The sequence below is a fragment of the Mandrillus leucophaeus genome, unplaced genomic scaffold (genome assembly GCF_000951045.1).
Source record: "Mandrillus leucophaeus isolate KB7577 unplaced genomic scaffold, Mleu.le_1.0 Scaffold146, whole genome shotgun sequence".
Taxonomy (NCBI): Eukaryota; Metazoa; Chordata; class Mammalia; order Primates; family Cercopithecidae; genus Mandrillus; species Mandrillus leucophaeus.
Window position 1 is genome coordinate 101,087 of NW_012101432.1, and position 26,556 is coordinate 127,642.

At 39.4% G+C, this 26,556-nt stretch overlaps 1 protein-coding gene across 1 annotated transcript in view; it reads right to left on the bottom strand.

The window, feature by feature from the left end:
- CARF (calcium responsive transcription factor) overlaps nucleotides 1-26,556 on the bottom strand; it is an 85,039-nt gene that overhangs the window by 34,873 nt on the left and 23,610 nt on the right. The window contains exons 4-5 of the mRNA XM_011974558.1: nucleotides 9,319-9,439; nucleotides 8,026-8,253 (exon numbers count right to left, since the gene is read on the bottom strand). Coding sequence (XP_011829948.1) covers nucleotides 8,026-8,253; nucleotides 9,319-9,396 — 306 coding nt within the window. The 5' untranslated portion in view covers nucleotides 9,397-9,439. The remainder of the gene's footprint in view (nucleotides 1-8,025; nucleotides 8,254-9,318; nucleotides 9,440-26,556) is intronic.

The following is a 26,556-nucleotide window of genomic DNA, read 5'->3' on the forward strand; positions in this document are numbered from 1 at the left end:
ATTTAATGTTGGGGGATAAGACTTCAACAAACTAGAATGCTTTAAATATTAATATAATCATAAATAGTTCCCAGAAATCAAGAACGGGAATTGTTTCCTTCCTTCCCCAGTGTTTAACAAGTTTCTTGAGATAAAAATATCCTGCCATAACTCTTATCACTTTAGCATGAAACAGCAACTGCAAACTCTGATGATAACTGTTTACACGTGCTCAGTGCATACGAAATGGCAGCACTTTGGATGTATTACCTCATTTAATCCTCATCATGTGTATATCAAGTATATACATTTTATAAATGAGGAAACTGTCACACAGAGGTTACAAAACTCATAGAAGGTTACACAGAGCTATTTAGTGGTAGGCTATAATTGAAACTCAAGCAATCTGACTCCTTTAAACTACCACTTGGTATTAGCTCCCAATATTTGACAATGCTACTTAATCTAAAAAAAGACAAAACCAAAACAATATAAAAAACCCTGCTGGACATTAAAAGGCAACAGTAATAATACTGTTTTAAATTCGTTACCCCTTATAATAAGATTAAATATCTGTGAAAAAAATATGTACATATATATTTTCTAACTTTTAGGATTGGGGGTATGAAAAATATTTTATTCATTCTTAGAAAATGAGTGCTGTGGTTATTTTTAAATCAAAATTAAACACAAGTTTTTATAAGTTATTCAATCATATACAAGTTTCATAATTTAGACTGATCTGTGGAATATCCTCTTAATTTTGAAACTATGTTTCCCAGGCATAGTACAGTCTCATTTATTTTCTCGCTTCTTAGCTTAGTCCCCCTGGTACCTAAAAAAATATTTTCAGTTCATATAATCTGACAATGAAAATGTTAATATTACTTTTCTCATTTAAAGAAAACCCAGCTAATTACCTTCAATCTTTGTTATGAAAGCAAACATGGTTTTGAAGAGTCATGTGCTACAACACATTCTATTTCAGGCAGACCATGAAAATTATCAGAAAACTTTAGCTGAGTGGTCTTTTACCTACTGGGCCCTTTGTGTACAATATTTCTAATAAATTCAAAAGACCAATTCAGCTTCACTCCAAAACATCTTCATCCATTGCAGATTCACCCACTACAGAATCTTTACTAGTAACTTTTATGTAGAAAGTCATAAGGGGCCAGGCTTGGTGGCTCACGCCTGTAATCCCAGCACTTTGGGAGGCCGAGGCGGATGGATCACCTGGGGTCAGGAGTTTGAGACTAGCCTGGCCAACATGGTGAAACCCTGTCTCTACTAAAAATACTACAATTAGCCGGGCGTGGTGGTAGGCACCTGCAATCCCAGCTACTCCGGAGGCTGAGGCAGGAGAATCGCTTGAACCCAGGAGGTGGGGGTTGTAGTGAGCTGAGATTACACACCACTGCACTCCAGCCTGGACAACAGAGCGAGACTTTGTCTCAATAAATAAATAAATAAATAAATGAATAAATAATAAAAAGTCATATTGAAAAAAAAGGAAGGTATATTTCTTTAAAAAGCTCCATTTGGCTGACGGCAGTGGCATGTCCCTGTAGTTCTAGCTACTCTGGAGGCTAGATCATGCCACTGCACTTAAGCCTAGGTGACAGAGTGAGACATATCTCTTTTTTTTTTTTGAGATGGAGTCTTGCTCTGTTGCCCAGGCTGGAGTGCATGGAGTGCAGTGGCATGACCTCAGCTCACCACAACCTCCACCTCCCGGGTTCAAGCGATTCTCCTGCCTCAGCCTCCTGAGTAGCTGGGATTACAGGCTTGCACAACCACGCCTGGCTAATTTTTGTATTCTTAGTAGAGACAGGGTTTCACTATGTTGACCAGTCTGGTCTCGGACTCCTGACCTCGTGATCCGCTCACCTCGGCCTCCCAAAGTGCTGGGATTACAAGCGTGAGCCATTGCGCTTGGCTGAGACATATCTCTTAAAAAATAAATTATTTAATTAAAATAAATTAAGAAAAACAAAATGCTTATCTAACAAACCCACAGCCAACATCACAGTAAATGGGCAAAAGCTGGAGGCATTCTCCTTGAAAACCAGCACAAGAAAAGGATGCCCTCTCTCACCACTCCTATTCAACATAGTATTGGAAGTCCCGGCCAAAGCAATCAGGCAAGAGAAAGAAATAAAGAACATCCAGATAGGAAGAGAGAAAGTCAGATTACCCTTGTTTGCAGATGACATGATCCTACATTTAGAAAACCCCATATTCTCAGTCCGAAAGCTCCTCCAGAGATAAACAACTTCAGCAAAGTTTCAGTATACAAAATCAATGTTCAAAAATCACTAGCATTCCAATATACCAACAACAACCGAGACAAGGGCCAAATTAGGAAGGCAATCCCATTCACAATTGCCAGAAAAAGAATAAAATACCTAGGGTTACAGGAAGGTGAAAGATCTCTACAATAAAAATTACAAAAGACTGCTCAAATAATCAGAGAAGATAAAAACAAATGGGAAAAAAAATCCATGCTCATGGACAGAAAGAATCAATATCATTAAAATGGCCACACTGCACAAAGCAATTCACAGATTCAATGCTATTCCTATCAAACTGCCAATGGCATTCTTCACAGAACCAGAAAAAAACTATTTTAAAATTCATATGGAACCAAAAAAGAAAAAGCCCAAATAGCCAAGGCAATCCTAAGCAAAAAGTACAAAGCTGGAGGCATTATGTTACCTGACTTCAAACTATACAACAAGGCTACAGTAACCAAAACAGCATGGTACTGGTATGAAAACAGACACATAGACCGATGGAACAGAAGAGAGAGCCCAGAAACAACGTTGCACACCTGCAACCATTTGATCTTCAACAAAGCTGACAAAAACAAGCATTAGGGAAACAACTCACTGTTAAGTAAATGGTGCCAGGATTACGGGTTAGCCACATGCAGATGACAGAAGTTGGACCCCTTCCTCACACCATATACCAAAAAAAACAACCAAACAAACAAAAGAAAAACTCAAGACGGACTAAAGATTTAAATATAAAACCCAAAACTATAAAAACCTGGAAGACAGCATAGGCAATACCATCCTGGACAAGGGAATGGGCAAAGATTTCATGACAAAGACACTAAAAGCAATTGCAACAAAAGCAAAAATTGGCAAATGGGATCTAAATAAACTTAAGAGCTTCTATACAACAAAAGAAACTATCAACAGAGTAAACAAACTGAAGAATGGGAGAAAAATATTTGCAAACTATGCATCTGACAAAGGTCTATTATCCAGCATCTAAATGGAACTTAAAACAAATTTACAAGAGAAAAACAACCCCATTGAAAAGTGGACAAAGGACAAGAACAGACACTTGTTTTTTTTTTAGGTTCTGGGATACATGTGCTGAACGTGCAAGTTTGTTACATAGGTATACATGTGCCATGGTGGTTTGCTGCCCCTATCAACTCATCATCTAGGTTTTAAGCCCTGCATGCATTAGGTATTTGTCCTACTGCTCTCCCTCCTCTCTTCCTCCACCCCCTCACAGGCCCTGGTGTGTGATGTTCTCCTCCCTGTTTCCATGTGTTCTCATTGTTCAAATCCCACTTATGAGTGAGAACATTAGGTGTTTGGTTTTCTGTTCCTGTGTTAGTTTGCTGAGGATGATGGTTCCCAACTTCACCCATGTCCCTGCAAAGGACATGAACTCATTCTATTTTATGGCTGCATAGTATTCCATGGTATATATGTGCCACATTTTCTTCATCCAGTCTATCATTGATGGGCATCTGGGTTGGTTCCAAGTCTTTGCTATTGTAAATAGTGCTACAATAAACGTATGTGTGCATATGTCTTTATAGCAGAATGATTTATAATCCTTTGGGTATACACCCACTCGTGAGATTGCTGGGTCAAATGGTATTTCTGGTTCTATATCCTTGAGGAATCATTGCACTGTCTTCCACAATAGTCAAATTAATTTACACTACCACCAACAGTGTAAAACCATTCCTATTTCTCCACAGCTGCGCCAGCATCGTTTCCAGACTTTCTAATAATCGCCATTCTAACTGGAGTGTGATGGTATCTCATTGTGGTTTTGATTTGCATTTCTCTAATGACCAATGATGATCAACTTTTTTTCTTACGTTTGTTGGCCACATAAATGTCTTCTTGGAAAGGTGTCTTTTCATATCCTTTGCCCATTTTTTAATGGATTTTCTTATAAATTTGTTTAACTTCCTTGTAGATTCTGGATATTAGACCTTTGTCAGATAGATAGCTTGCAAAAATGTTCTCCCATTCTGTAGGTTGCCTGTTCACTCTGATGATAGTTTCTTTTGCTGTGCAGAAGCTCTTTAGCTTAATTAGATCCCATTTGTCAATTTTGGCTTTTGTTGCAATTGCTTTTGGTGTTTTAGTCATGAAGTCTTTGCCCATGTCTATGTCCTGAATGGCATGGCCTAGGTTTTCTTCCAGGGTTTTTATAGTTTCAGGTTTTACGTTTAAGTCTTTGATCCATCTTGAGTTAATTTTTGTATAAGGTGTAAGGAAGGGGTCCAGTTTCTGTTTTCTGCATACGGCTAGCCAGTTTTCCCAGCACTATTTATTAAATAGGGAATCCTTTCCCCATTGCTTGTTTTTGTCATGTTTATCGAAGATCAGATGGTTGTAGATGTGTGGTGTTATTTCTGAGGCCTCTGTTCTGTTCCACTGGTCTGTATATCTGTTTTGATACCACTACCATGCTGTTTTGGTTACTGTAGCCTTGTAGTATAGTTTAAAGTCAGGAAATGTGATGCCTCCAGCTTTGTTCTTTTTGCTTAGGATTGTCTTGGCTATACGGGCTTTTTTTTTTTTGGTTCCATATGAAATTTAAAGTAGTTTTGTCTAGTTTGAACATAAACTTTTCAAAAAGAAGACATACATGCAGTCAACAAGCATATGAAGAAAAGCTCAATATCACTAATCATTAGAAAAATGCAAATCAAAACCACAATGAGATACTATCTCACACCAGTTAGAATGGCTATTATTAAAAAGTCAAATGATAACAGATGCTAGTGAGGTTGTGGAGAAAAGAGAACACTTATACACTGCTGGTGGGAGTGTAAATTTGTTCAACCATTGTAGAAAGCAGTATGGTGATTCCTCAAAGAGATAAAAACAGAACAACCATTCAACCCAGCAATCCTATTATCGGATATATACCCAGAGGAATATAAATCATTCTTCCATAAAGACACATGCATGTGAATGTTCATTAATGCCCTATTCACAATAGCAAACAAATGGAATCAACCTAAACGTCCAGCACTGACAGATTAGATAAAGAAAATGTGGTACATATACACCATGGAATACTATGCAGCCATAAAAAAGAACAAGATCATGTCTTTTGTGGGAACAGGTGGAGCTGGAGGCTACTTCCTTAGCAAACTAACACTGGAACAAAAAACCAAATACTGCATATTCTCACTTACAAGTGGGGGCTAAATGATAAAAACTTATGAACACAAAGAAGGGAACAACAGACAATGGGATCTACTTCAGAGTGGGGGGTGGGAGGGAGAAGAGCTGAAAAAATAACTATTGGGTACTAGGCCTAATGCATGGGTGGATGAAATAACCTGTACAATCTGAGTTTACCTCCATAACAAACCTTCGCATGTACCCTTGAACCTAAAGTAAAAAAAAAACTAAAAAACCAAAACCAAAAACAAAAAAACACCAAATAGCTCCATTTGGTAGGAGATGTTGATAAAGGGGGATACTGTACCATGTGCAGGTACTGCAAGTGTATATATATATGAAAATCTGTGTACCCTCTGCTCACTTTGGTCATGAACCTAAAATTGCTCTAAAAAATACAGTCCACTGAAACAAACGAACCCAAAAGTTCCATTAAGTTTCCAGGAATATTCTCTCTCTGATCTTCAGTTCTTTGAAGAAAATTCTTTCTTATAATCTGTTTCTCACATTTTTTTTTCCATGCTTCATACCATGTTTCCTATTCCACGGTTTCAAATAACCTTCTGTGTCATCTCCTACCTAAACAATGTAAAACCACTTTTGTACTTACTTTGTATAGAAAGTTTAATCCAATTACAAAGAGTATTAATTAACTTTTTTTTGAACTCAAATAAACAACTTTGCTCGGAAAGGTACCCTAGGTAAAATGACAACCCTTTGACACATTCAGACTCCTTGATCTTCCTGTTGGAAGAAAAAAAAAAAAACTTTCTAAATGTTCTGATAGAAACTAGAATAAACGTCAAATAAAGGGGAAACTACAGAAGTACTTCATTCTGGACATGAAAAATTAAAATGTAGTTGGTTAACATTTAAATTATTTGTTGAATATTAACTTTTGCTGGTGATGCAGTATGGCTCTGGTCTAAGTCCCAGAAAGCTCGAACATAAACAAGAAGGATTCCCCTGCACATAGTCACCTCTCAACCAATTATTCTTACCCCTAGAATTTAGATAACTCAATTTGGCTGGATCATAAAGGAGCAAAATGGCATAGATTAACTCTAGAATGCTCTAGATTATGAACAGAAACAAGGGTTAATTCTAGGTACAATTTTTACCTGTGGTGTAATTTATAATTAAAGTTGTTACACTTTTAAAAATAATTTTTATTATGAAAGTAATAGATACTCATTGTAGAAAATTTGGAAAATTCAAGTATACAAGAGACACGTTATCCTTCATAGTATTACTTATGTTAAGTATATTCTAAATAACCAGAGAGCCACTTAGAGGTTTTTCTTAGTAATTTTCCATATGTCAGTCAAAACAATCTTTCACCTCTTTGGCTCAAACTATGAACTTGGTCAAAAATACTTTTAGCTAACAATTTGAAAAGTATTTAGCCATCCTCATCTTTTTATCTTTATGCATTCTGACTCACGTGGCACACATTTACCCACAAAGATTAGCAAGGATATGTCTAATTCCCCATATACTAGTGGTACCTCCATTGCATTACCTCCATTACTTTCTATTTCTTCAAGAAAAGATACCAGAAAGTGGCTTGGAGGTCAGTGAGATGCTGATAAATCAAAACCTGGAGTTTAGGCCGGGCACGGTGGCTCACGCTTGTAATTCCAGCACTTTGGGAGGCTGAGGTGGGTGGATAACGAGGTCAGGAGTTCAAGACAAGCCTGGCCAACGTGGTGAAATCCCGTTTCTACTAAAAATACAAAAACTAGCCGGGTGTGATGGCAGGCACCTGTAATCCCAGTTACTCAGGAGGATGAGGCAAGAGAACTGCTTGAAACCAGGCAGAGGAGGCTGCAGTGAGCCGAGATCACGCCACTGCACTCCAGCCTCGGCGACAGAGCAAGATTCCGTCTTGGAAAACAAACAAACAAACAAACTGGAGTTTAGTCTAATATGTGTCTGTCTCTGTGTGTGTGTGTGTGTGTGTGTATGTTCCATTAAATGTAAGTTCCACGTCAACTCTGGCACTTCAGAACTAGTTACAGATTATGTTACATTTCCAATTGATCTCAAAGCACAAGTGTGCCCAAACACAGAGACTGGTTAAGTACTCTTTATTTAAAGTACTATTTGTAGTCCTGAATGGAAATCTTTTAAAATCCTTACATAAAAATGAAAGTCATGGAAACACTATTTTAAACACAATGTGGCCGGGCTCAGTGGCTCAAGCCTGTAATCCCAACACTTTGGGAGGCCAAGGCGCATGGATCACCTGAGGTCAGGAGTTTGAGGCCAGCCTGACCAACATGGTGAGATCCTGCGTCTACTAAAAAAACAAAAAAATTAGCCAGGTGTGGTGGTGGGCACCTGTAATCCCACCTACTCGGGAGGCTGAGGCAGGAGAATTGCTTGAACTTGGAAGGCAGAGGTTGCAGTGAACCAAGATCGTGCCATTGCACTCTAACCTGGGCAACAGGAGTGAAACTCCATCTCAAAAATAAATAAATAAATAAACATGATGTAAATCAAAAGTGTCCAGAAATTAAGGTCATTTAGTAAGACTAATATATTTTGCTAAAGAGCATAAAACTGGTTACTTACAAAATATACTCACCATTTGTGCATTGGATTCCCCCAGTGACTGAAGTTCATATTGAATAGCTTGCCCATTTTGGTCCACTAGATGGAAATGCTCTGCAGAAGGAGTCTGTGTCTGAGTCAGGGGCCCTGTTATATTCTGTGATATGAGTGAATTATTTGCTTCAGGAGTAGTGATGGGCAAAACTGCAGGAGAATCATTTTGTCCAAAGGAAGAATCCCTGGAGTCCATACAGGTTAGATGCTTTTGCAAAGAAAAAAAAAAATCACTTCAGTCTTTTCAGGATATACTGTCACCATTTTTTTTTAAAGATGGGTATAATAAAAATGAAAAGATATCCATTTTTCAGTTGTTTTTACTTTTTTGTAAGAGTTGTCAATTCATACAAATTGCTATACACAGAAAGCATTTCTTAAGTAAAATTGTTGATTATTATATTTATTATCTTAATTTTATCAAAATTATCCACAGGAATGGAACCTGAAATAATGTAATATAATTCAACCTTTAGATTTTTCTCTGTATATAAAATTTTTATGAATATATCTAAGTATTAAGTTCTGTATTGTTAAATATTTCATAAAATATGTGTATAATTAAATATTAAAATTCTTTTTTTTTTTTTTTGAGACAGACTCTTGCTCTGTCACCCAGGCTGCAGTGCAATGGTGCTATCTTGGCTCACTGCAAGTTCCTCCTCCCGGGTTCATGCCATTCTCCTGCCTCAGCCTCCAGAGTAGGCGACTGCCACAACGCCTGGCTAATTTTCTGTATTTTTAGTAGAGATGGGGTTTCACCATGTTAGCCAGGATGGTCTCGATCTCCTTACCTTGTGATCCACCCGCCTCAGCCTCCCAAAGAGATGGGATTACAGGCATGAGCCACCACGCCCGGCCTAAATTCTTTTCGCTTTTTTTTTTTTTTGAAATGGAGTTTCACTCTTGTGGACTGTAATGGTGGGATCTTGGCTCACAGCAACCTTTGCCTTCTGGGTTTAAGTGATTCTCCAGCCTCAGCCTCCCAAGTAGCTGGGATTACAGGCGCTCACCACCATGCCCGGCTGATTTTTGTATTTTTAGTACAGACAGGGTTTCTCCACGTTGGCCAGGCTGGTCTTGAACTCCTGACCTCAGGTGATACACCCGCCTCGGCCTCCCAAAATGCTGGGATTACAGGCATGAGCCACCGCACCCAGCCCAAAATTCTTGAATACACTAAATATAATAGCTATTCCTTGAGCATAAAGAGCTGTTAAATGGCACACTGTTTTACCCTAGGATGGAAAAAAGTTCCCGGCTGAATCCATACCTCAAATACTTGAGCATCGGTTTTTGACTCTTCACCATCATTATGGTTGACTCTTAATGAATCATTAGATTGTTCCATGCTGACATCATATTCAATTCCATTTTCTTCTATTATTTAACAGCTGAAAGAGTTTAAATAGTGGATCAACTAAAGCAGTTAGTATGTTTTATCTTTAAAAAATCTCTCATATTCACTACTGTGGTACCCCATATAATTTAGGTAAAATCATTTCCATTCTATAGACTAAAAAACTAACATTTTTTAAAATGACTTGCCAAGGCACCAGAATACATTCAATGCAGGTCAAAAAATTAGTGTTATATAGTTCCCTCATCCTATCTTTTTTTTTTTTTTTGAGACGGAGTCTCGCTCTGCCGCCCAGGCTGGAGTGCAGTGGCCGGATCTCAGCTCACTGCAAGCTCCGCCTCCCGGGTTCAGGCCATTCTCCTGACTCAGCCTCCCGAGTAGCTGGGACTACACGCGCCCGCCGCCTCGCCCGGCTAGTTTTTTTTTGTATTTTTTAGTAGAGACAGGGTTTCACCATTTTAGCCAGGATGGTCTCGATCTCCTGACCTCGTAATCCGCCCGTCTCGGCCTCCCAAAGTGGTGGGATTACAGGCTTGAGCCACCGCGCCCGGCCCCCTCATCCTATCTTTAACTACACTTCTGTACTGGCTTTTTAAGATTTATTTTATGTGACAAGGTACTGGTATACCCCTTCAAATACTTCTAAAATTCTCATATTACCAGAGATTTAATGCAAATAAAGTTTTTCAACTTTATGAGTTGGGTATGCCCTATTGTAGCATTATACAATTTTGAAACAGATATCCTGGTGTAGACAGATATTTTATATATACATACATATATATATATACAATTTTTACCATTAATAGACAAGTATACCACTTAACATTAGTTTGACAAGCTTTGAAAAGGAAGAGATATTTAAAAAAAGAAAATGAAGAAATATATATACCAATAACTCTGAGCCACTTAGGTCTAGTACAGTAGTTCTCAATTGGGGCAATTTCTGTAAAGCTACAAAATCGGTCCAGTTTTAATATATGGCTATAAAGTATCTTTTACTTGCTTCTTCTTTAAGATTTTAAATGATCACTTATAACCTAATCAAGTAAAAAATCAATTACAAAAATTCCAAAAAGCCTGTAGTTACCTTGGGCTATGGAAGTAAAAGCAATCTGAATTTATAACTTTCTGGATTATTTTTGAATTTTATATATTATACCTATATTACTTGAGAATAAAATTATTTAGAAGGGGTTTCAAAATAAAAAGAGCCTCCCATTAGCGGCAATATGGCAAAAAGATACTGTTAAAAAAACTGTCTTGCTACAAAACAAAAAACAGAAAGTTGACCAAAAATAAAATATTTATTTTGTGTCCAGGCTCTGCTACAAGAAGTGCCAACAATCAAAGGTCATTCCTCACTCCAATGACCACCCTCCTCTCCCTGCAACCCCAAAAAAGCAAAACCAAAGAGGTGAGCATAAACAAAGAAGAAACTTTCCCCAAGGGTAGTTCTAATACATTAGTTTTGTGGCTAAGAAACTGAAGTTGGGACAAGTAGCTGGTAGGGGAAGAACACTTAAAACTCCCAAGATAAGGATAACAACCTGAAAGGTTCGGGGTGAAGAGTGTAACCTGGCTTCTGGTAAGAAAAAAATGCAGCTACTATTTGGAGAAAAAGAAGCCCAGTTAAGACTCCAGTTTTCTTTCATATTAAAATCAATCAAATATAAGCTAACAATCAAAGAATACCAAAAAAAAAAAACCCAGGAAATTAGCCACCATGCGAATGAATCACCAGATTCAGACAGCCCCTAAAGACTTCCCATATTGGAAACATCTAAGATTGAACATAATGTAATTATTTAATATCTAAAAAAATGAATCACAGAGATAAGCAAATAATAAAAACTATCAAAAGTTTAATTTTTTTAAAAAAACAGGCTGGGCACAGTGGCTCATGCCTGTAATCTCCGCACTCTGGGAGGTCCAGGTGAGTGGATCACTTGTGGTCAGGAGTTTGAGACCAGCCTGGCCAACATGGGGAAACCCTGTCTCTACTAAAAATACAATAATTAGCTAAGCGTGGTGGTGCATGCCTATAATCCTCACTACTTGGGAGGCTGAGGCAGAATTGCTTAAACCCACGAGGTGGAGGTTGCAGTGAGCCGAGATGGCGCCACTGCACTCCAGCCTCGGTGACAGAGCAAGACTTTGTCTCAAAAAAAAAAAAAACTGCTGAAATTAGAAAGTCAATGGGGCCAGAAACAGTGGTTCATGTCTATAATCCCAGCACTTTGGGAGACCAACGCAAGAGGATTGCTTGAGGCCAGGAATTCGAGACCAGCCTGGGCAACATAATGAGAGCCTGTCTCTACAAAAAATTTAAAAATCAGCCGTGTATGGTGGTGTGGGTCTGCAGTCCCAGCTACTCGGGAGGCTGAGGTGGGAGGATCTCTTGAGTCCAGGAGTCTGAGGCTGCAGTGAGCCATAATCATGCCACTGCACTCCAGCCTGGGTGACACAGTGACACCCTGTCTCAAAAAAAAAAAAAAAAAAGGCAATGGGTAAGTTAAATAGATTAGATTCAGAAGAAAGAATTATTAAATTGGAAGACAGAGTTTAAAATTACCTAGACTGCATCAAAGCAAAAACAGAAGATAAAAAATATGACAGAGACTTAAAAATAAGGAAAATAGAAAGTACAGTATGCATATAAGTGAAGTCTCAAAAGAATAGAAAAGAGAAAATGAAGGAGAGATAATATAGATGCTCTCAGACTTATCCCGATAAACACACTGTGAGTTGAAAATACCTTAAGTGGAAACTATCCTAAGTTGAAAGTACATTTTTGACCTACAGCATTTTCGATTTACAATGGGTTTATCCAGATGCAATGCCATCACCATCATAGGTTAAGGGGTGTACTAAATATGTATCATTTTCACACCATCATAAAGTTGAAAATCATAAGTTGAATTAATGTAAGTCAGGGACCATCTGTATTTGAAGAGACAATGGCTGGCAATTTTTCAAAACTAAAGACATGAATCCACAGATAAAGGAAGTCTTACTTTTAAGTATTCCAAGAGAAATAAAAAGAAACCCATACTCAATGTAGTGAACATGCAATATGCTAAAGGGGAACAGAAAAATGCATCTGGAGAGACAAGACAGACCATAAAAACATCCCTGAGCCTAGGTAAAAAAAAAAAAAAAATTAAAGACAGAGAGATAAGACAGAATCCCTACAGAGTATTGAAATTAGACATATAGTGGCCTTCTTATAGCAACATGGTAGCAGAAGTCACAGGAATAATATTTAAGGTTTTAAGAAAGTAGATTGGCCAGATGTGGTGGCTCACACCTGTAATCCTAGCATTTTGGGAGGCCAAGGAGGGCAGATCGCTTGAGCCCACAAGTTTGAGACCAGCCTGGGCAACATGGTGAAACCCCATCTCAAAAAAGGAAAAAAAGAAAAGTAACTATCAATAAACAATTGTATATGATCCAAACTATTTTTTTCTACTGTCTAACCTTCAGAATAACCAAAAAAAAAAAACCAAAAAAACAACAAAAAAAAACACACCACTCCACAAAACCCTACTTTTTTCAGAAAAGAGAGTGAAAAGAAGATACTTTAAGATTTAAAAAAACTGAAAGTTGGCTGGGCACAGTGGCTCACACTGTAATCCCAACACTTTTGGAGGCCGAGGCAGGCAGATCACTTAAGGCCAGGAGTTCAAGACCATCCTGACCAACATGGCAAAACCCTGCTTCTAATAAAAATACAAAAAAAAAAAAAAGAATTAGCTGAGTGTGATGGCGCATACCTGTAACCACAGCTACTCGAGTGACTAAGGTACGAAAATTGCTTAAATCCAGGTAGTGGAGGTTGCAGTGAGCCAAGATAATGCCATGGCACTCTAGCCTGGGCAACAGGGCAAGACTCTGTCTCAAAAAGAATCATAATAATAAATAAAAAACAAAAAACGGACAGTTTACAATCACTGTCTCATATATGAAAGAAATTTCTAAACAACACACTTCATATTTGATAGCACAACAGGGTAACTACAGTCAATAATTTAATTATATTTAAAAATAACTAAAATAGTATAATTGGATTCTTTGTAACACAAAGGATAAATGCTTGAGGGGATGGATAAATACTTGAGGGGATGGATACCCCATTTTACATGATATGATTATTATACATTGCATGTCAGCATCAAAACATTTCATGTACCCCATAAATATCTACAACTACTACAATTAAAACAATTTTTTTTTTTACAGTTGTTGGCTGGGTGCAATGGCTCACACCTATAATCCCCGCACTTTGGGAGGCTCCCTGCACTTTGGGAGGCCGAGGAGGGTGGATCACCTGAGGTCAGGAGTTCGAGACCAGCCTAGCCAACATGGTGAAACCCCATCTCTACTAAAAATACAGAAACTAGCCAGGCGTGGTGGCGCACGCCTATAATTCCAGTGACTTGGGAGGCTGGGTCAAGAGAATCACTTGAACCCAGGAGACACAGGTTGTAATGAGCTGAGATTACAGCACTGCACTCCAGCCTGGGCAATAAGAGTAAGACTCTGTCTCAAAAAAAAAATTAAAAAAAAAAAAAAATAATAAAAAAAGAACAGTTAAGTCATGCCATATAAGCAGATTATAGAAGAGAAGAGAAAAAATATATACCAAATATAAAACATTTGGTACAGGAATTACCTCTGTATTTCTTACATGTTAGATAACTGAATAAAGCACATTATTTTAGCAAAAAATATATATATTTCAAAAAAACAAATATTATAACAGAAAGAAGTCCTGAGATGCTTGAAAAAATGGCAAGCAAATTAATAATTCTATAAAAATATAAATAAACATTCTCTGTATAAAATAATAATTTCAATATTGTAACTTTGTATGTGTGTTTTAAGGACAGAAATAAAACAGTATAGAACCAAAAAAATGCGTGTAACTCTAGAGGGTGTGATGATTGATAATATATCAATTTATAAAATATAGCAATGATAATATGCACAATATATCAAAACTTATGGGCTGCAACTAAAGCAGTGCTCAGAGGGAAATTTAGAGCAATCAATACAACAGAATCGAGAGTCCAGAAATACATATCTATGGTTAAATGATTTTTGACAAGGGTGCCAAAAGCATTTGATGAGGAAAGAATACTATCTCCAACAAATGGTGCCAGGACAACTGAATATCCACATGAAAACGAATGATGTTGAACTCCTACCTCATACTACATACCAAAAATGAAAAATGGATCAAAGAGCTAAATAGAAGAACTAAAACCATGCAACTCTTAGAAGAAAAACATATCGGTAAATCTGCATGTCTTTGCATTTGGTGATAGTTTCTTAGATATGGCACCAATAGGACAAGTAAAAGAGAAAACAGATAAATTGGACATCATCAAAATAAAAATTTTTGTACAAAGATCACCATGACAAGAGTTAAAAGACAGCCCACAGACGGGAGAGAGTATCTGCAAATCATATATCTGATAAGGGTCTGGAATACGTAAAGAACTCATACAATTCAACAACAAAAAGACTACAATCCAAAATAACCCAATTTACAAAATGGGCAAAGGTACAGCCCAAAGATAGATCAAGACCCTGTCTAAAAACAAACAAACAAAATCCCATTATGCTAAGTGATAGAAGCCAAGCCACACACAAAAGGTTACATACTATATGGTTCTATTTACATAAAATATCCAAAATAGGTAAATCTATAGAGAAATAAAGGAGACTGGTGGATACCAGAGGCTTGAGGGAAGGTATAATGGACTAATGGGTACAAAATTTTATTTTGAGTGATGAAGATGTTTTGAAGCTCTACATGGCACTTTTGCAACTTTGTGAATGTACTGTCAGTAAATTGTTCATTTCAAAGGGATTAATTTTAAGTTATATGAATTTCACCTCAATTAAAAAAATAAAGTAGTATCATCAAAATGGGTGTGTACATATATATGCATGTGTATATACAAGCAGGAAAATATGAATGTGGACTAGATATCTGATATTAAGGAATTTTTCTTGGGATATTCAGGCATTCCATTAAAAAAAGGGGAAAAAAAGGAATTTTGGGGCTGGATACAGTGACTCACACTTATAATCCCAACACTTTGGGAGGCTGAGATGGGAAGATTACTTGAGAACAGGAATTTGAGACCAGCATGGGAGTTCAAAACCAGCCTGAGATCCCATTTCTACAAGAAACTTAAAAAAAAAAAATTAGCTGGGTATGGGGGGCACATGTCTGTAGTCATAACTATCTGGGAGGCTGAGGTGGGAGGATGGCTTGAGCCCAGGAGTTTGAGGCTGCAGTAAGCTGTGACTGTACCACTGCAATTCAGCCTGTGCAACAGAGTGAGACTCTGTCTCTAAAGTAAGTATTTTTGGTATTTTTAGGTATGTGAATGGTTTGATAATATTAATACTTATAGATAAAATTATTAGAATGTCTAGGATTTGTTTAAAAAATATCAAAGTCAGGCTGAGCGTGGTGACTCACACGTGTGTAATCCCAGCACTCTGTGAGGCAGAGGTGGGTGGATCACTGGAACCCAAGAGTTTGACACTAGCTTGGGCAACATAACAAGACCCTATTTCTACTAAAGATCAAAAAAATTAGCTGGACATGGTGGTGTGTGCCTGTAGTCCCAGTTTCTCAGCAAGCTGAAGCAGGAGCTCACTTGAGCCCAGGAGCTGTGATTGTGCCACTGCACTCCAGCCTGTGTGACAAAGTGAGACCTTGTCTCAAGAAAGTAAATAAATACCAAAGTCAGAGAAAGGGTACAATTGATAGAGAAATAAATAAAACAAGATTGGTCATACATTGATAATTGTACACCGGCTTCATTTACTGTTCTACTAATAAATATACATAATATTTTATATAAATATTTATAAAATTTATATTTAAATATATGTACAGGAGTATGTATTTTAACATAATAATATGTATATTTATAAATAATTATATATAATTATATATTGCATACGTATATTACATATATAATATATATATATTTTTTGAGACAAGGTCTCACTCTGGCCCCCAGGCTGGGGTGCAGTGGCGCAATCTCGGCTCACTGCAACCTCCACCTCCGCAGTTCAAGCGATTCTCCTACCTCAGCTTCTCAAGTAACTGGGACTACTGAAGCATACCACCATGCCCAGCTAATTTTTATATTGTTTGGTAGAGATGGGGTTTCACCATGTTGGCCAGGCTGGTGTCAAACTCCTGACCTCAAGTGATCTGCCCATCTCGGCCTCCCAAAGTGCTGGGATTACAGACGTGAGCCACTGTGCCCAGTCTACTCCTGTATATTTTTGAAATTTCCCTTTAAAAACTTTTAGGCCAGGTGCAATGGCTCATGCCTGTAATTCTAGCACTTTGGGAGGCCGAGGCAGGTGGACTGCTTGATCCCAGGAGTTCCAGACTAGCCCGGGCAACATGTTGAAACCTTGCCTCAACACACAAAAAATTAGCCAGGTGTGGTGGCCCTCACCTGCAGTCCCAGGTAATCAGAGGGCTGAGGTGGGAGGATCGCTTGATCCTGGGAGGTCAAGACTGCAGTCAGCTGTGATCATGGCACTACACTCCAGCCTAGGTGACAAAGCAAGACCCTGTCTCAAAAAACAATCAAATAGCAACAAGAAAAACCAACTTTAAAAAAATGGATAGAATTTAGGGCCAAACTGACAAATGTATTATCATAGTGCAAGATCTCATGATAATTATCTCGGCCAAGTTAAGGAAACAGAACAAGCTCGAATTACTGGACATATTTAAAATTCATTCCAAACAATTAAAGAACATATGTTCCTCTCAAATTCACATGGAACAGCAAATACTAGATCTGAACCATAAAGAACATATCATGTATCAAAACTTGTGACATACAGTTAATATAAAATTTCAAGGGAAATTTACAGCCTTTAAACTAAGCTTGTCCAACCTGTGGCCTGTGGTGTGGCTAAGGATGGCTTAAAATGCAGCCCAACACAAATTTGTAAACTTTCTTAAAACATTATGAGATTTTTTTTTTTTTGCAATTTTTAAAAAACTCATCAGCTAACATTAGTGTATTTTATGTGTGGCCCAAGACAATTCATCTTTTTCCAATGTAGCCCAGGGAGGTCAAAAGATTGGACACTCCTGCTTTACACCCTCATATTAGAAAAGAAAGCTGTGTCCCCTGTTTGTATAGTGGTGTGTAAATTAAAAAAAAAAAAAAGAAAAAAGAAAAAAGAAAAGAAAATAAGACTGTGGTCAAAGGATACAAAATTTCAATTAGGAGGAATAAGTTCATAGTGACTACAGTTAATAGCAACATATTGTAGTCAGGTTACATCAGCAAGATGGCCCACTAGAAGTCCCTAGCATTCATCTCCCTCACAAAGACAATCAAAATAATGAATAAACAACTACATTTTAACAAAAATAAATGAGGGAGAGCATTGATGAGCACAGAAACTCAGGATGGCCACATAGAGAATGGAAGGAAGCATCCGGCCTCTACCACCCAATCCCCCAACTGGGAAGAGCTAGGAACCAAGAAGAACTCCCTGCAGCAAGGAGGGAAGCAAGAGGATTCCAGTAACCAACCCTACTAATAGACCTCACCACTGAGGTTCCCTACAGTCTTCACAGACAGCAAGCCCAGCTGAGGAAGCTCTCTGGAGTCCACACTGCTGTGCTGCCCCATCAGAAGAAACCGACACTGTGTCCCAAGCACTGTAGTTTATGTAGCTACTGTGCTATGTCATCTTGGAATCAGAACTATGGCTGGAGTGTGTCTTGCTCCGGGGCTGAGCAGCCACAGTTCCCCTTTATCCCTGAGACTAAGCCAAGACTGAACCACCCTAGCAGTGGTCCTACATCCCCAAGTTGAGCTGTGAACAGCTGTTATACCCTCGTACAGGGGTAGGGGGAAGCAGAGATGGAGCCACCCCACCTACCCCTCCTATCACCCCCTCAGGCCAGAGCTGAAGCAGTATCCTGCCTCCCAGGGAAACAGTACCTTAGCTGCTCAGAGCAGTCATGCCTCTCCAGTGCATAAGGTGAAGCAACTACCCACATTCCAGGAAATGATGCCTGGGCCTCCTGGAACGGTCATGCCCCCCAGGCTTAAGCTGAAGCAGCACATGGGGCCCTGGAGAACTGGTGCTGTGGCCAAGTTGAGCAGCTGCCCATCCCAGGGCTGAGCTGACATAGTATCCTGTGTCCTAGGGAAACAGAGCAGTGGTTGAGCTGAGACACTCTGCCCTACAGACCAAACTCCTCTAGTAGTCATCCTCCCTAGAGCTGGACTAGCCCCCTAGAGTCAGCTGCTAAGACACCCTTCTGCATAGGGAGTGCAGTCATTGCTATGCTGTTCCCTACACCCCCAGGGCCTAAACAACAGCTGTACTCCACCTTTCTGGGGCACTTGCTGCTGCTGCTGCTGCTGCAACTGGCCTCACAGAGTCTGAGATACTGCCAAGTTCCACCATCCCAGGGACTATAGTTACTACTAAATGGTGCTTCATCCCCCAGGGACTTGAGTTACCACCGAGCCCTGCTGGCTCATGTTCCCAAACTGGAGCTGTACCCTGCTCCCAAACCTCCAGGGTACCCTCTACATTCTCTTTAGGGTTGAGCCAGTTCTGTGCCCTGCCCCTCAGAGGTAGAATCACAGCTACAACCTGGCTCCCTGGGCCTGAGCTGCTAGAGGGTATCTGAGAGTCACAGATCCTAGCTCTGTGGTCTATCTACATCCAACTCTGCCACAGAGTGCTAACCTGTACCCCAAAACTCAGGTGCCATAATAGGTTTGTGAAACCCTGATATGGTCTGGATCTGTGTCCCCACCCAAATCTAACATTCAATTGTAATCCCCAATGTTGGAGGTGGGGTCTGGTGGGAGGTGATTGGATCATGGTGGGGGTTTCTCATGGTTTAACGTCATCTGCCCAGAGCTCTCTTTGAGATAGTGAGATCTGGTTTGAAAGTGTGTGGCACTTCCCCACTCTTTCTCTTCCTCCTGCTCCTGCCATGTGAAATGCTGGTTCCCTCTTTGCCTTCCACCATGATTGGAAGCTTCCTGAGGCCTCCCCAGAAGAAGAAACCACAAGGCTTCCTGTACAGCCTGCAGAACCATGAACCAATTAAACCTCTTTTCTTTATAAATTACCCAGTCTTAAGTATTTGTTTATATCAGTGCAAGAACAGACTAATACAGACCCTGTGCCCTAGCACCAGTACCTAGAACCCAGCGCTACTGTAGCTACTTGTAGACTGTGTCAGACCTCACACCTTGGTTAAGTCTTCCCTTTGGGGAGAAAATTAGGATAGGAGTACTCCAAAAGCCTTTGACACCAAGGACATTAACAACCTATGCTGCCACTGTCACTGCCACAAACTTCTACAGACTAGGTCACTGAGCACCCAGTTATTGCTGACGTTGAATGCAGCTGAAGAAGCTGCATGGAAACTATACCACTGCACCTATCCACAAACAGACACTACACCCTTCCTGACTGGCACGATAAAACCCAACTGCAGGTGAGAGTCTTTCTCTACAAAGTTACTCTAGAAAGTTTAGAAAAGGCAATTGTTCCACCAAATACACAGATATTGACACAGAAACACAAGGAAGTATGACGCTACCAAAGGAACATAATACAGCTAGCTGACCCTCGAACAACACAGGAATTGGGGTACCAACTGTTCACATGGTCAAAGATGAGTGTATAACTTTTGACTCCCCAAAGGCTTAACTACTAATATCTTACTATTGGCTGGAAGTCTTACCAATAACATAAACAGTCAATTAACATATAGTTTTATATTATATGTATTATATATGTATTATATGTACAGTATTATACACTGTATTCTTATAATAAAGTTAGCTAAATAAAAGTTTATTAAGAAAGTCATGGACAGGCACAGTGGCTCACGCCTGTAATCCCAGGATTTTGGGAGGCCGAGGCAGGTGGATCACCTAAGGTCGAGAGTTTGAGACCAGCCTGGCCAACATGGAGAAACCCCGTCTCTATTAAAAATATGAAATTAGCCAGGCATGGTGGCACATGCCTGTAATCCCAGCTACTTAGGAAGCTGAGGCAGGAGAATCGCTTGAATCCAGGGGGCGGAGGTTGCGGTGAGCCGAGATTACACCATTGCACTCCAGCCTGGGCAACAAGAGTGAAACTCCGTCGCAAAAAAAAAAAAAGAAAAGAAAAGAAAGTAAGTCATAAGGAAGAGAAAATGTATTTACTATTCATTAAGGGGAAGTGGATCATCATAAAGGTATTCATCCTCATCATCTAAATGTAAGATGAATAGGCTAAGGGAGAGGAAGAAGAGGAGGGGTTGGTCCCATTGTCTCAGGGGTGGTAGAGGCTGAAGAAAATTGGAGTACAGGACCTGTGCAGTTTAAACCTGTGTTGATCAAGGGACAATAAGTAACAAATTCCAATGATATCTAGTAACAAATTCCAAGGGAATCTAGTAACAAATTCCAATGATAAGAAAGTCAACGAGTTGCCAAAAATTTTTTAAATGATCTTAAACTTAACAAGAAACAAGAAAATACAAATAGATAATTCAATGAAATCAGGAAAACAACTCACAATATGAACATGAAATTCAACAAAGAGATATAAATAATAAAAAGAACAAAACAAAAATCCTGCTGCTAAAGAACTCAATGAATGAAATAAATACAATAGAGACCTTCAACAGCAGACTTGATCAAGCAGAGACAATTTCTGAACTTGCACATAGGTCATTTGAAATTACCCAGAGAGAAAAGAAGGAAATAACAATGAAAATGAACAAAGAAAGTCTATAAGAATTATGGGATACCATTAAATACTGTAAAACACTGAATGAGGCCAGGTGTGGTGGCTCAGGCCTGTAATCCCAGCACTTTGGAAAGCTGAGGCAGGCGGATGACTTGCGGTCAGGAGTTGAAACCAGCCTGCCCAACATGGTAAAACTCTGTGTCTACTAAAAATACAAAAATTAAGCAGGCATGGTGATGCACAACTATAATCCCAGCTATTCAGGAGGCTAAGGCATGAGAATCGCTTGAGCCCAGGAGGCAGAGGTTGGAATGAGCCGAGATTGAGCCACTGCACTCCAGCCTGGGTGACAGATTGAGTCCCTGTCTCAAAACAAAACAAAACCCCACACACATTGAATGAAATAAATTGGAGAACACACACAAAAAATGGAAAGACATCACATTTATGGGTTGGAATAATTAATATTGTGAAAATGACCATGCTACCAAAGGCGATCTACAGATTCACTGCAATCCTTATAAAAATACCAATGAGCTGGGTACAATGGCACACACCTATGGTCCCAGCTACTCAGGAGGCTGAGGCAGGAGGATTGCTTGAGCCCAGGAGTCCAAGGCCAGTCTGGGCAATGCAGCAAGACCCTATCTCTTAAAAAACAAAACATCAACAACAACAAAAAACCCCTGAAATCCCAATGATAGTATTCACAGAAATAGAAAAAAAAAAAAACCAACCTTAAAATTTGTATGGAACCACAAAAGACCTTGACTAGCCAAAGCAATCCTAAGCAAAAAGAACAAAGCTGGAAGCATCACACTATCTGGCTTCAAAATATATTACAAAGCTATATAACCAAAACATCACAGTACTGGCATAAAAACAGACACACCAATGGTAGAGAATAGAAAACAAAACAAAACGAAAAATCTACGCACTTACAGCCAACTGATTTTCAACACAGGCACCAAGAATATTCACTGGGGAAGAGACAGTCTCTTTGATAAAAGGTCCGGGGAAAACTGGATATCTGTATGTAGTAAAATGAAAGTAGACCCCTAGCTCTCACCATATATAAAAACCAACTAAAAATGGATTAAAGACTTAAATGTTGAGACCTGGAACTATAAAACTACCAGAAGAAAACACAGGAGTAACACTTCAGGACATTGGTCTAGGCAAAGATTTTATGGCTAAGACCTCAAAAGCAAAAATAGACAAATGGATTTGTATCAAACTAAAAAGCTTTTGTACAGCAAACTAAACAAACAACACAGTGAAGAGACAACCTGCAGAGTGGAAGAAAATATTTGCAAACTATTCAACAAGGGATTAATAAATAAATAATTTCATTTAAAAATGGACAAATGAGCTGAACAGATATCTCTCAAAAGAAGATATACAGGTCAGGCATGGTGGCTCACACCTGTAATCCTCGCATTTTGGGAAGCTGAGGCTGGAGGATTGCCTGAGGCCAGGAGTTTGATACCAGCCTAGACAACATGGTGAAACCTGTCTCTACAAAAACACAAAAAAATTAACCGGGGGTGGTGGCATGGACCTGTGGTCCTAGCTGCTCACACCTAAGCCTGGGAGACTGAGGCTGCAGTGAGCCGAGATTGAGCCGCTGCACTCCAGCCTGGGCAATAGAACGAGACCCTGTCTCACGAAGAAGACATACGAATGGTCAACAGGTATATATATTTTTTAAAAATCTCTAAGAATCAGGTAAATACAAATCAAAATCACAATGAGCTATCATCTCACCTCGGTTAGAACTGCTATTATCAAAAAGAAAAAATGACAAATGCTGGCAAGGATTTGGAGAAAAGGGAACTCATACATTGTTGGTGTAAATTAGTATAGCCATATGAAAAACAGTATAGAGATTACTCAAAAAAACTAAAAATAGACTACCATATGATCCAGAAATTCCACTAATGGGTAAATATTCAAAGGAAAGGAAATCAGTAAATCAAGGAGAAAGCTACACTCCCATGTTTATTACATCATTATCCCACAATGGTCAAGATAGGGAATCAACCTAAGTGTCCATAAACAGATAAACTGATAAAGAAAATGTGGTATATATACACAGTAGAATACTATTTAGCTATAAAAAAGAATGAAATTCTGTCATTCACAGCAACATAGATGGGCTTAGAGGACATTATGTTCGAGAAATAAGCCAGGCACAGAAAGACAAATACTGCGTGTTCTCACTCATGTGGAAAGTTAAAAGGTTGATTTCATAGAAGTAGGGAGTAGAATAGTGGTTACTAGAGGTAGGGAAGGGTAGGGGAGGGAAGGGAACAGCCAAACATTGGTTAATGGAAGGGCACCTTGTCAATGAAGGGGGCACACTTGTTGAGGGTCCTGATCTGCAATTTCTCCTAAGCGCATACAGCCTGGATGTTGGTGTGCACATTCAGCTTAAGGGGACTCGGGAGGCTCTGGGTCATTGTGGCACCTGTGATGCTCCCCATACCACCAGCCCTGGCATAGCTTTCCCTGAGACCCATGCCAGTGTCCAGGCCCCCTTGGAAGCTGCTGCTATTGCCCATCCAGGAGAAGCTCTAGGAGTTGATGCAGACACCCGGCCCACTCTTGTATAAGCAGCTGCCAAGGGCCTAGGGACCAGAGGTGGATACCTTGTAGGACTTCTGGGTCACCCTGATAGATATGGTGGAGGACAGAGTGGAGGCAAGCAGGCTGAACTGGACAGATTTGAGACGGAGCTGAGAAGCTATTTCTAGGTGGGAGTCAATTGCTTTTTGACAAATATATCGATATATCAAGAGAAAAAGGACACTTTTTAACTAATGATGCTAAAACAACTACATAGCCATATGTAAAAAAATAAACCTTGACCCTTATCTCACACCAGATAGAAAATCAACTTGAAATGGATCACAGACTATCAAATGATAAAACTTCTAGAAGAAAACACAGGAGAAAAATCTTTGTACCCTTGGACTTGGCAATGACATATTAAACATGAAACAAACGGCACAAAATATAAAAGAAAAAAGTCTACAAATTGGACTTTGTCAAAATTTAAAATGTGTTCTCATTACAAATGGGAAAAAATATTTGCAAAACATATACCTGACAAAGGCCTTATATCCAAACTCTAAAAAACTTTTACAACTCAATAAGACAACTCAACTAAAAAAGTTGGCAAGATGTTTGAAGATACAGCTTCACTAAAGAAGATATATAGCTAGCAAGTAAGCACACAAAAAGACAATCAGCATTAGTCATTAGGGAAACAAAAATTAAAATCACATTAGATTTAAGTCATTAATCCATCTTGAGTCGATTTTCATGTAAGGTGAAAGATGAGGATCCAGTTTCATTCTCCTACATGTGGCTAGTCAATTATCCCAGCACTATCTGTTGAATAGGGTGTCATTTCACCACTTGAAGGTTTTGTTTGCTTTGTCAAAAATCAGCTGGCTGTACGTATTTGGCTTTACTTCTGGGTTCTCTATTCTGTTCCACTGGTCTATATACCTATTTTTATACCAGTACCATACCGTTTTGGTGAGTACAGCCTTATAGTATAGTTTGAAATCAGGTAATGTAATGCCTCCAGGTTTGTTCTTTTTGCTTTGCCTTGCTTTGGCTATGCAGGCTCTTTTTTTAGTTCCATATGAATTTTAGGATTTTTTTTTTCTAATTCTATGAAGAATGATGGTGGTATTCTAATAGGAATTGCATTGAATTTCTAAACTGCTTTTGGCAGTATGGTCATTTTCACAATACTGATTCTACCCATCCATGAACATGGGATATGTTTCCATTTGTATATGTTGTCTATGATTTCTTTCAACAGTGTTTTGTAGTTCTCCTTGCAGAGGTGTTTTACCTCCTTGGTTAGGTATATTCCTAAGTATTCTACTTTTTTTGCAGCTATTGTAACAGGGGTTGAGTTCTTGATTTCATTCTCAGCTTGGCTGCTGTTGGTGTAAAGGAGAGCTACTATACAAAATTAACTATGTACATTAATTTTGTATCTGGAAACTTTGCTGAATTCTTTATTTTTTGTTTTTTGAGATGGAGTTTCACTCTTTTGCCCAGGTTGGAGTGCAACCGCCATGATCTCGGCTCATGGCAACCTCTGCCTCCCAGGTTCAAGTGATTCTCCTGCCTCAGCCTCCTGAGTAGCTGGGATTACAGGCATGCACCACCACACCTGGCTAATTTTGTATTTTTAGTAGAGACGGGGTTTCACCATGTTGGTCAGGTTGGTCTTGAACTCCTGACCTCAGGTGATCTGCCCACCTCAGTCTCCCAAAGTGCTGGGATTACAGGCGTGAGCCACCTCACCAGACCTTCTTTGCTGAATTCTTTGATCAGTCCTGGGAGCTTTCTGGAGGAGTCTTTAGGGTTTTCTTGGTAAACAATCATATCATCTGCAAACAGTAACAGTTTGACTTCCTCTTTACCAACTGGGATGCTCTTTTATCTCTTTTTTCTTTTTTGAGACAGAGTCTCACTCTGTCACCCAGGCTGGAGTGCAGTGGTACAAACTTAATCTCAGCTCACTGCAATTTTCACCCACTGGGTTCAAGTGATTCTCTGCCTCAGCCTCCCAAGTAGCTAGGATTACAGGAGCCTGTCACCACAACCAGCTAATTTTTTTGTAATATTAGAAGAGACGAGGTTTCGACATATTGACCAGGCTTGTCTCGAACTCTGGACCTGAGGTGATACACCCACCCTAGCTTCCCAAAGTGCTGGGATTATAGGCGTGAGCCACAGCAACTAGCCTAGATGCTCTTTCTTTCTTTCTCTTGTCTGACTGCTCTGGCTAGTAGGACATCCAGTACTATGTTAAAGATGAGTGATGAGAGTGGGTATCCTTTTCTTGTTCCAGGCCAGGTATGGCAGCTCACGCCTGTAATCCCATCACTTTGGCAGGCTGGGACAGGCAGGTTACTTGAGTCCAGGAGTTCAAGACCAACCTGAGTGACATAGTGAGACCCCCTCATCTCTACAAAAATTTTTTTAAAAATTAGCTGGTTGTGGTGGCATGTGTCTGTGCCAGCTACTCAGGAAGCTGAGGTGAGGGGATTGCCTGAGCCCAGGAGGTTGAGGCTGCAGTGAGCCATGATCATGACAGGGCAAGACTCTGTCTCAAAAGATTAAAAATTTCTTAAGGGCTGGGAGTGGTGGCTAATCCATGTAATCCTAGCACTTTGGGAAGCCAAGGTGGAGAATGGCTTGAAGCAAGAGTTTGAGATCAGCCTGGGCAATATAATGAGATTCTGTCTCTATTAAAAAAAAAAAAAAATCAGCCATGCATGGTGGTGTGTGCCTATAGTCCCTATAGCTTCTTGGGAAGCTGAGGTTGAGCTTGGT